General features: G+C 37.8%; 1 protein-coding gene across 1 annotated transcript in view; it reads right to left on the bottom strand.

Moving 5' to 3' along the window:
- Positions 1 to 11,670, bottom strand: part of LOC107698978 (collagen alpha-1(XVI) chain-like) — a 72,539-nt gene that overhangs the window by 26,714 nt on the left and 34,155 nt on the right. Inside the window, exons 13-27 of the mRNA XM_016500116.1 lie at positions 11,401 to 11,445; positions 11,224 to 11,262; positions 11,054 to 11,116; positions 10,323 to 10,367; positions 10,093 to 10,188; positions 8,749 to 8,787; positions 8,558 to 8,602; positions 8,239 to 8,274; positions 3,315 to 3,440; positions 2,528 to 2,563; positions 2,182 to 2,217; positions 1,947 to 2,057; positions 1,521 to 1,565; positions 639 to 674; positions 484 to 528 (exon numbers count right to left, since the gene is read on the bottom strand). Coding sequence (XP_016355602.1) covers positions 484 to 528; positions 639 to 674; positions 1,521 to 1,565; positions 1,947 to 2,057; positions 2,182 to 2,217; positions 2,528 to 2,563; positions 3,315 to 3,440; positions 8,239 to 8,274; positions 8,558 to 8,602; positions 8,749 to 8,787; positions 10,093 to 10,188; positions 10,323 to 10,367; positions 11,054 to 11,116; positions 11,224 to 11,262; positions 11,401 to 11,445 — 843 coding nt within the window. The remainder of the gene's footprint in view (positions 1 to 483; positions 529 to 638; positions 675 to 1,520; positions 1,566 to 1,946; positions 2,058 to 2,181; positions 2,218 to 2,527; positions 2,564 to 3,314; positions 3,441 to 8,238; positions 8,275 to 8,557; positions 8,603 to 8,748; positions 8,788 to 10,092; positions 10,189 to 10,322; positions 10,368 to 11,053; positions 11,117 to 11,223; positions 11,263 to 11,400; positions 11,446 to 11,670) is intronic.

Raw genomic sequence — 11,670 nt, forward strand, 5'->3', positions numbered from 1 at the left:
AAAAAGAAACATGAATTTCAGAATGTCTTATATATATATATATATATATATATATATATATAATCTGTAAGATTTTGTAATGTTTTTGAAATCAAGGCTACATTTTTTTGATGAAAAATACAGTAAAAACAGTAAAATCACAAAAATATCATTACAATTTGAAATAACTCTTTTCTATCTGAATCATTGTTAAATGTAGTTTATTTCTCCGATGGCAAAGCTGAATTTTCAGCAGCCATTACTACAGTATTCAGTGTCACATGATCCTTTAGAAACCTTTATGTTTCCTGGCAGTTTACACTAAACTAAGCTAGACAGTCTTTCTGTCTTTTTTGGCAATTTCTACATTTATATATTATAATTATACAAAATATATATTATATAATATATATATTATTTATTTATGTCTCCTGGTGCTGTGAGGCTGCAATCTACACACTTTAAAATTAATGCAGAGTACCAGTCTGAGTTGAGCTTAATCACCTTATCTCCTTTATTTCCACTTGACCCTTTTGGACCAGGTTTGCCCTAAAAAACATCAGCATCTACACATTAATCTAATGCTGAGGTCAGTCATAAATCACAGATGCAACTTAAAAACAAATAGAATATATAAGAATAAAAAAAAGGTTACTTACAGTTTTCCCCTCATTTCCGTTGCTGCCTGCATTACCCTATAACCAAACAAAGTGTCAAGTGTGAGACAAGCAACTTCAGAAAATTGTCATAGTTTCTTAAATGACTACATTATTTTATAATGCAATAGAATGCAAAACATGTTCTGTGCTAAAGATTATTTCCCTTTGATAATTACCATACACTATAAACATGCACAGTGTCTACAAAAAGTATTTGGACACATAAGCCACATTTAAGCATATGAATATCAATGCACTGGACAAAAAAAAAACAAAAAACTCTTAACTTTTCTCAGAACTAACTTTTAACCCAAGGTCATTTTTAATGGATGTAGGAAGTCAGTTTCTCTCCACACAGGTGCCCTAACACTCTTAAAAATAAAGGTGCTTCAAAAGGTTCTTCAAGCGATGCCATAGAAGAACCATTTTTGGTTCCACAAAGAACCATTCAGTCAAAGGTTCTTTAAAGAACCATCTCTTTCTTGCGTTTTTGTAATCTGAAGAACCTTATTTCGCCACAAAGAACCTTTTGGGAAACAGAAAGGTTCTTCAGATGTTAAAGGTTCTTTATGGAACCATTTAGACAAAAAGGTTCTTCTATGGCATCGTGAAGCACCTTTATTTTTAAGAGAGTACAGTAGTAATGTAGTTCATCACATTAAGTAGAGCGATGGTCCATTAAATCTGACAACCAACTTATTTTTGTAAAATGCTTTGTTTGACTTACCTAAAATAATGACATCCACACATTTAAGTGTCCAAATACTTTTCGGGTCACTGCATGTGCATGTGTACCTATCTATAATACTGTTTAACAACCTTAAAACCATTCGAAAATGTAGAAATTCAGCATCCTAGTGAATAAATATTTATTAGGTTTACCTTTTCCCCTTTTAGTCCAGCAAAGCCACTTGGACCTGCTTCTCCCTGTACATGAAAATCAAGTAAAAAGAAAGAAAAGAAAAAGAAAATCAGAGAATATCAGCGCATATTCTCTTGCTTAACAGACATGAAATGAAAGCCTTGGCTGATTAATTCCCCAATCTGACATTACAATAATTTTTTTAAAGCATTTGTGCCTGAGTCTTATATCTGTGCTGAGGCTTATATCTGTGAGGAGCTACACAGATCAGGGCTGTCTGCGATTATGCTTAAGCCAATATATGCATCCCTACACACTCATACACAACCACAGAAGTGGATATCAAAAACTGCTTGCATTGTAATTTACTGCACTTCAGGACTTGTGGGAAGTTTTTTAAAGGCTGTGTGCTGGATGTTAATGAGCAATCACTCCATCACATTCACCTGCTCTCCTTTCTGTCCAGCACCTGGATCTCCTTTCTCTCCCTTTTGAGCTGGATTCAAAATGCCTGCTGGAATTTCTCCAATGCTAGGGCAGCCAGAACATAGTTCACCCTAAGAGAACAAAGATGGCAAGACTTCGCAGTTTAATTTTGCTTCAGAACTTCTCCAAGTGTCAAGCAATTCACAAACAGTGAACAGATTCTTCATCTTTCTTGCCAACGCCTGGCAGACTCACCTTTTCGCCTTTGGCCCCGTCTACTCCTGGCTCTCCCTGTGAAAGAATCACAATGTGCAAGACAGTTTGTAAAAATTACTCAAACTCTGGATGACATTTTCAGTGACTCAGCACTATTGAATTTGGAAAAAAAAAGAAACCGCAGTAGTTTAGTCTGGAATACACTGCAATGTGCTGTAGTTGTCACAACACACAGCTGCTGACTTTTGAGAAAAAGCTCTGCAACAGGAAGCAGCTATTAACATAAAATTTAAGGCCTATTTCATTGTCTCTCTGTGTGTGTGTGTACTACTACTAGTAGTAAAACTAGTAGTAGTTTTTTACTACTAAGTAGTAAAAAACTCACCTTCTGTCCTGCTTTGCCATCCAGTCCTGCAAGGCCCTATGAAAATAGAGGCATACAAGTATCAGCATCAGTCTCGCTAATCATGACACTAATGTCATCCTAGCTGACCGCAACTGTAAATGTCCCGCATTTGCACCCAATCACATTCTGCATCCCACACTCTCACTCTCTGTCCCATAAATAGGTATGAGGAATAGATTGTGATGGTATTGGAAATCATTACAGAGAAATGCGAACAAGCGCTTTATGGTATGCTGCATAGAATCCTTTTTTTGTCAGAATTTTTTCTGAAGAACAGAGAGGAGAAATTTTAATAGGCTAAAAAATGGAGAGGCCTTTACCGTAGTCATTGAGTAAAATTAAATCTGACACAGTAAGTGGTCTAAACTTTGAGGGGGGAAAAGTTTATGGATTTCATGGATGATAGGAGAGACCTGAATTTTTCTTAAGGTATAATGAAGCATGATAGAATATATGTTCTCCCTGCGAGAGGGTAGTGGAATGGCGACAGCATTTCTCATTCAATACAACAACAGGAGAAAAAGACCTCGCTGATTGTTGGCTTATTTCATTGAGCTTGGCAAACACAAATATGGTGGGCCCACTGAGGTGAACAGCACTGTCAGCTGGATATTTTGCAATGATTAAGTGTCTACCAGGCACCGAATTGTGTATTGGAAGATAAAAGCAGTTTCAGGATGCTAAACAGTGACATTTAATCAAACATGCTAAACTGTTTCTAGTTTTTTGTGATAAACACAAGCAGTGGTTTCGAGAGTGAACTCACAGATGGACCCTGTTCTCCTTTGCCTGGGGCCCCTGGTTCTCCTTTAGGTCCCTGCTTGCTCTGAAAGGCCACAGTGTTGCCAGTAGAGTTGGAAGAGACCACTGGACATGGTTCACATGGATCTCCCTGAAGACAGAAAAAAGCATATTAAATGGAATGTTCCTCTAAAAATGAAAATTCTCTAATCATTTGCTCACCTTCATATTGTTCTAAACCTGTATGACTCAGGGTTATTATGGTATAACTATTAAAAATATTTTTGTTAATTGAAATAAAGTTGAAATAAAATATAAATAATACAGCTGCAAGCAGCGATTAACGGGGTTCAAGCACTTTAAGGCATTTAAGCCTATATTTGGCCATGCTCCTTTTAAAAATGACCGTTATAGCTAACCAAAGTGTTAAGTTGAATTATTATTTTTTTTGATAATTATTGACCTACAGTGTCCATAGAATTGTACTTTTGCATGTGCTCACCCATTTTTGTGAAGTTTTGAGTTTTCATTTAGGATTTATAGGCTTTGGGGTATATTTGGCCATGCCCATTTTTGAAATGACCCTGTTACAGCCATCCAGATAGGAAAGTTCAACATATTTTGATAATTATTGCCCTAGAGAGTCCAGATAATTGTACTACAGTTGTTTTATTGCGGTTGAGTGTAAAACCTAGGAGTAGTTCGCAAAAGAAGGTTTTTTAATAATAATGCCAAATATTTTAAGAACAATTTGATTGACAAGAGTGGTCCTAGAAGCAAAGTTGTTCAGAATGAGGAGATCGAGTGTATGATGTGAAAATCTAGTGTATGCGTGAATATATGAACATTTTCTGCAATTTGAGGTCATTTACCGTAGAAATAGAGTGTTTCCCTTCCAAGGGAACTTGAATTGCATCCTCTAGTGGTCACTATGGTGTTCCCCATAGTGACCGCTAGAGGACGCAGTGTCTCGTTCCCTTCTCAGGGATCCATGGTTACATGTGTAGCCTGAGACATTTTGAAGCCTTTTTAACTGTTATAGCACCACCTGTGGTCCGATCTCCATAAAACTTTACATGCTTGTTTAGAATCACCCGTTGCATGTGCTCACCTAGTTTCGTGATGTTTCGAGTTTTCATTTAGGCTTTATAGGCTTTTGGGTATATTATAGCTACCCAAAGGGTCAAGACCTAGAGAGTCCAGATAACTGTACTGCAGTGCTTTTTTCGAGATTGAGCGAAAAACCTAGTACTAGTTCTCAAAAATAGTTTTACATAATAGCTACATATTTTCAATTATTTAACAAACAATTTGATTGAGAGCAGTGGTTCTAGAGGCAAAGCTGTTCGGAATGAGGAGGTCTATCAGTTGATATGAATATTATGTGTATGTTTGAAAAACCGCAGAATATACAATCGTTTACACCCTTGAAAACGTCTCTAGGTTACGTATGTAACCATGGTTCCCCGAGGGAACGAGACGCTGCGTCGAGATTGCTTTGGGAACGCCCCCGCGTGACCGCGTTCTGAAGCACGTGTGAAATCAGTCCAATGGAGCAGCGAGACGTCACGAGCGGGGTGACGTGAGCGCCAGGAAGTATAAAAGCGCATCCGGCAGAGCGCAAGTTAGCTTCGATGAAATATAGCGCCTGGAGGGATGCAGGGAGTATGGCAAAGAGACGCAGCGTCTCGTTCCCTCGGGGAACCATGGTTACATACATAACCTAGAGACATTCCCCTTTAGGAACTCGAGCTGCGTCGAGATCGCTTTGGGAACGAGAATACCCACTGCGCCATACTACCAAGTCCCTGCCTGTGTGTGTATCTTGTGAGCACATCACGAAGAGAGAACTTGGGAACCTGGGGTAGATGCCAGGTCTAGGTTGTAAAAGCGGACAAAAGTGTGCGGAGAGGACCAGCCCGCCGCAGCACAAATGTCCTGCAAGGCCACACCCAAGCTGAAAGCCTTGGAGGCATCCACCTCCTCGGAGGAAGATAGATGAAGCGTCTGGCTCTCTCTCTCTGGGGGGGGGGAAGAAACCGCAGTGCGGGCTTCCGAACACTGAGAGAGAGCCGCGGATCTAGCGGGTGAGGACCGAGAAAAGGACGAGCCCGTCTCGGATCCCTCCGCTAAATCCACCCGCGATCCCCACGACAACAGTCTACGCTGTGCCTCGGCAACAGCGGGACCGCTTCCAGCGGGATTGCGAGCCTGGCTGCTCTCATCAAACACAGCCAGGCGAGAGCGGAGCATACGCAGCGAGAGTAACTCGCAGTGATGACAATCAGCTCCTCGAAAGCTGACCGTGCATGCTCCGCTCCTAAACAAACAACACACAGATCGTGTGTATCCCCCGCTGCCAGATAGTGTGGGCAGGGAGGCACACAACGTCTGTAATGCCGTTTGCTCGCCATAGATATTAGTTTAGACTTTGATATATTCTTTTGAATGCTTGTGGAGTAACAGACAACAGTAAATAGACTGACACATACACAGAGCGCTACTGAAGAGCAGAAGCTAACTTGCGCTCTGCCGGATGCGCTTTTATACTTCCTGGCGCTCACGTCACCCCGCTCGTGACGTCTCGCTGCTCCATTGGACTGATTTCACACGTGCTTCAGAACGTGGTCACGCAGGGGCGTTCCCAAAGCGATCTCGACGCAGCTCGAGTTCCTGAAGGGGAAATGCGATATCGCCCCCCCAGAGTCTGATTTCTTTCAAATATCTCACAGACCTTTAGGGCCATGAGTCAAACAGGCCTACTGAGTTTCGTTCCGATCGACTTCCGTTAACCTTGTCCAGTAGGTGTTCAAACTTCATTGGCCAATGGCGGCCATGTTTTTGGAGATACGCAAATGTCCATATAGACACCTGTGGCACTTTAGACAAAGACACGGCATACAATTTTCATGTTGATCAGACAAATGGTTGCATGGTTGTAGCCATTTTAATGTTTTTTCCCCTCTTTAGTAAAAGTGGCCCTGCCCCTTTCTAATGTTTTGGCATCCCTTTGTGACGGTGAGTTGAAAGTTCAACTTTTTTTGATAATCATTGATATTCACTCTCCAAAGAATACTTCTGAACTGGTTTGGTTCCAAAAGTAGGTTTTTCAAAAAATCCAAAATACTCAAAAATTTCACCAGGGTGATGAATGTCATGTGTTTTGTCCATCGTGAGCCAAGGATTCCAACGACGTAAGGCACTTGAGCCTGCGACTAAAGTTTTAGGAGTTATGAGCAATTTTGTACTTTTGATCTCTGTAGCACCCTCGTCAGGCCGATTGGGGCATGCCTGGGTGACGTTGTAGACGGTGTGAGTACTACAATCCCTCCAAGTTTCAAGTCTCTACGACTTACAGTTTGGTCTGCCCGATCAGTTTTATGTAGCGATTGCTGATCCTTGGCCATTCTAACAATTACAATAGGGTTTCAGCACTACGCGCTTGAACCCCTAATTAAAAGAAAAACTTAAAGTAAACAGAAATTAAAAACCCTTACTGAAATACAGGTATGTTGAAACACTAAAACTACTAAATGGAAATAAAGAACAAATTATAATAAAAGAAACTGAATGAAAACTGAAAAAAAAAAAAATAATTATAAAAATAAATTAAACATAAATAGTCATATAAAAAAATGACAAAAAGCACATAACAAAATGACTAAAAATTTAACTAAAATTAAAATTAAATTCAAAATGTTAATACAAATTATTATTATAATAATAATAGTATATTAGAGTTGGGGTACTCTGACTTGCAATTATGAATGAACTCAGACTCTGACATTTTGAACACAAACATTTTTCAGAGTACAGATGAATTCATGTGTAACATACACTGTAAAAAAAAAAAAATGTACGATAAAAAACCGGCAGCTGTGGTTGCCGGAATTTTACCGTAAAAAATACGGTAGCAACGCTTTAGGTTTTACGGTTTTAACTTAAATTTACAGTTAAATACCATAATTTCATTAACTGATATAATATTAATATACCAACCTATTGAAGAACTGAAATCTGTTTTGTACCTTTGTAACACTGATAACCACCAAATGCAGGTGGTGATGAGAAAGTCACATGATGAACCAAAGCCCATCACAAGCAGCTTTTAAATAATAACATATATAGAAGGTGTACAGTGTCATTCACACAAACGCTAAACACCATCATGGTAACACACATGAAACTGAAATAATGCAATAAACATTAATTTAACAACATTAGGTGTAACACACAACCCTAATATACAAAACTGATAAGAAAAAACTAAGAAGAAACATAGTTATTTCAACAAAAAAACATCAAATTTGAAATGTAACTGGAATGTCAATTTACGGTTATTCACTGTAAATTATACGGTATTTTTCACTTCCAAAAACGGTATACTACCGTAAAAGTTATGTCCATTACATGTAATGTCCAATACAGTTTTTCACCGTATATAGTAGGGGAATTTACCGTTAACCATTTAACAGGTTTTTACTGTAGCATTTTTACAGTCTTTTACCGTTAAATTCACGGTCATTTTTTATAAAAGATAAAAAAAAAAGTAACAACATAAAATTAAGATTAAAAGACATAAATAAAGGTCTCCTATTCAAACTCAATTGTTTAAAAATCAGGACTTGACTCAGACTCAACAAGGTGGACTTGGACCCAACCCTTTAGTATATAAATAATGCTAAAAAAACACAGGTATGACTTCCATACTATGGAGAAAATGGCATTGGACATTTGTGTCACAAGCAAGAAAGCAAGTCATATGAGTTTGGAACAACATGAGAGTAAGTAAATTATGTGTAATAATTTTTGGTGGAACTGTAACTTTTAAAAATAAAGCAGTAACAGTCAAGAATATGCACTGTGACTTCCTGTGAATTCTGAGCAGACTCATAATAAGCAACAGTAATTTTCATGCAGAATCTCAAACTCGGACTGCTTAGACTTACCTTCTCACCTTTAGGTCCCCAAGGACCTCTCGGACCCTGTCAGCAAAACAAACCACGTCATTGGGTATGCATGAAGATTAGAACCGCAGACGCTCATTGAGTTGCAAATGCAAATTATGCGCTGATAGCTCCAGTGGTAATAAAATTAATTATGGTGCTGATGATAGTAAACATATTTTGTCGCTTACAGTGACAGAACAATCAGGATAGTGATAGAAAATCAGGATAATTAGCATCTTCTGTCTTAACGATTCAGCACACGCCATCGTTTCACATTGACATCCCTCTATAGGTCAAAATGAGAAAAAAATGCACTTGCAGGTTCTCCAGGTTTTCCGTCTTCACCAGGTATCCCTGAATCCCCCTGGAAATGGACAGAATGTTTTGTTATTATTAGATATAACTTTGCAATGGATTCAAGAAAGCTAATGGTACATTTTCATTAAAAATATATTTAACATCCTGATCACTTTGTGGTCAAAGCAGGAAAACATATATTAGTAAACATACTTTCTCTCCTTTAAATCTTGGAGGTCCACCAGGGGGCCCCTGTGAGGTAAAAAGGGACAAAATAGAAAACTAGTATACTAATAACTGTAAAATGCTTAGTATCCTTTTTTTTTTTTTGTATATTAAACAGCGCACACTATGCAACAATAGATGCTTTAACACCATTAGAATACAAAATGTACAGTGTGTCACATGACATCAAATTATATGTTGATTATTAAATTGTATCATATACACACTACTGACCAAAAGGTTGGGGTTGGTAAGATTTTTTTAATGTTTTTGAAAAAAAGTCTCTTAATCTCCCCAAAGCTGCAATTGATCAAAAAACAGTAAAAATAGTAATATTTTGAAATATTATTATAATTTAAAAGAACTGTTTTCTATTTTAGTAAATATATGTAAAATGTAGTGTATTCCTGTGATGCAAAGTTGAATTTTCAGCAGCCATTACACCAGTCTTCAGTGTCACATGATCCTTCAGAAATCATTCTAATATGATCATTTCTTATTACTTTTGTTGAAAACAGTTGTGCTCTTTAATATTCTTGTGGGAACTGATACACTTTTTCAGGATATTTTGATGAATGGGAAGTTCAAAAGAACAGTATTTATTTTAAATATACATATTTTGTAAGATTATAAATATTTTACTGTCACTTTTGATCAACTTTTGATCAATTTAATGCACCTTTGCTGAATAAATCTTTTATTAAAACATTTGAACACTACTGTATACTTCAAAATACCCCAATACTCCAATTTTGGTGTAAAATATTTTAACTCTTGTCAGTCTGATCAAATAATAAGTGACAAAATGTCATTTTTAATGAAATTTGATCATTTTAAATTAAAGGTCAACAGATCAGTGTGTTGCATTTTTCTGCTGTATACCAGATATTCTAGCAAATGTTGTAGGTCTACACATTCATGCTACAGGAATAGTGATAGTGCAGAACACATACATACTGCAGAGATGCTAATGTAGTATGCTGAGGAGTATACTATTCTTAATATAGCCTGATTATATTATAGCAGTCTGATTATTTTAGATTTTTGCCAATTCAGAAATGAGAGGGAAAAAATAAAAAAAAGTATGAAAATATATTGGCAGAACAAAACAAAGCTGAAAAGTTGTTCCAAAAACATTCATTGACAATACAAAAATAAATAATAATAATAAATAAATTAAAAATCAGTTACAGTTTTTCTCAGAAACTCAAAAACTTTCTGCAGTTGGCAGATTTTTGCAGCTCCAGTTTTTGGAGGTCGGCTCTATTTTCTATCTAATAAACTGAAAAATATTGTCTATAAATATTGTATTTAAATGATAAATCATCCTACCGGTGGTCCTGGTTTCCCAACTCCAGGAGGTCCTGGAGGTCCTGGCCAGCCTGGTTCTCCTGCAAGCCCCTCTGGACCAACTACACCAGGAAAACCCTGTGAATTAATCAGCACTGAGAAACACTTGCTGTGCATAACAAGCACTAAAGATAATGACACCACAAAACTAGTTAATTTATAGTATCCCAGAAAACCATTAAATGAATCCCAAGAGGATCAGTCCGTTTTACCTTTTGTCCTTTAGGGCCCACCACACAAATAGGATTAGCTCGACCCTGTGACAGCCAAGACCAATAAAAGATCATTAGCTTGAGTTCATTTCAAACGCTGGCATTGGCAGTATCACACTGCTTATATAACAACCCTCCAACAGGAATCGAACAAGTCAGTTCACAGATTACTCGAGGCTTAGATAGATAAACAGTTTAAAAGCAAATTCCAAATATGGAATTAGTCAACTTGGCCATATCCGCCATCCCCTTAGCATGCTTTGTATACAGAATAGAAAAGATTAAGCGTAATGCGACCTGACTATCCATTTAAAAGAATCAATGAGGCTGCATTGATTTTTGGCTCTTTGTTGGCTTATGTAATCTATGCAGCATTAAAAAGATTTAACACCCAAAGAGATATCTAATGAGAAGAAAAGGCAGCCGTGAGTATATGGGTAAGAGTCTAATGCATCATGCTTTTTGCAGCAGATCACTGTGAATATATGGAGCCACTTTAAACAATATAAAAGGAAAGGTACTCTTGCATCCTTTTAAAATGAAAATATGTGCACAGAGACATACTGTGCATGCTATACAATTGTCTTTTGTGTACATTCCTGCAGTGAGACACTGAAAGATATCAACACGTCTGAAGGAGACTCAGGAGGGGAGCTGGTATACATAATGTACATAAAGTAGGACATAAATATGAGCATCTTTGACTTTCAGATCAAATGCTAGCCACTTACGTCTTTGCCTGGACTTCCGGGCAGACCTGGGGCTCCGATTTCTCCTTTCTGCCCTTTGTCACCCTGAGTATGTGTATGAGAGTGACAGACAGACAGAAATGGAGATCAGCTGCTTGCAAGCTCTACTGCACTCATTAACAGTATATCAACACGGTGGTGTCTTCCTTTACCTTCACTCCTATAGCTTCTCCCCAGTTGCCAGCCAGACCCTGAAACGTAACAGAATGAGAAATGGGTGAATCAATAGCTAGAAATAGTATCAAGATATCCCCTCTGCTTCAGTGAAGCCTGTTGAACCAAAATTCGATCACCTCTCTCTCCAAGACAAGGTTGGCACACACACTTACCGACTCCCCCTTCTCTCCTTTCTCCCCTTTAGCACCTTCTAAGCACTAAAACACACAGATACAGCATGTCACCCAAGTGACTAAATCACATTCAGGGGAGGTCAAAAATATGAGACCACAGAGAAAATCTGGAATTGATCATCTAATTTAAACCTGGAAATAACACAAAAATAATACTAAGACATGCAACTTTCACTCAAAGTGTTATGTGGATATATATATGCATGTGTGTGTGTGTATATACACACACACACACACACACACACACAC

Source organism: Sinocyclocheilus anshuiensis, unplaced genomic scaffold (assembly GCF_001515605.1).
Source record: "Sinocyclocheilus anshuiensis isolate Anshui unplaced genomic scaffold, SAMN03320099.WGS_v1.1 scaffold74, whole genome shotgun sequence".
NCBI classification, from domain to species: Eukaryota; Metazoa; Chordata; class Actinopteri; order Cypriniformes; family Cyprinidae; genus Sinocyclocheilus; species Sinocyclocheilus anshuiensis.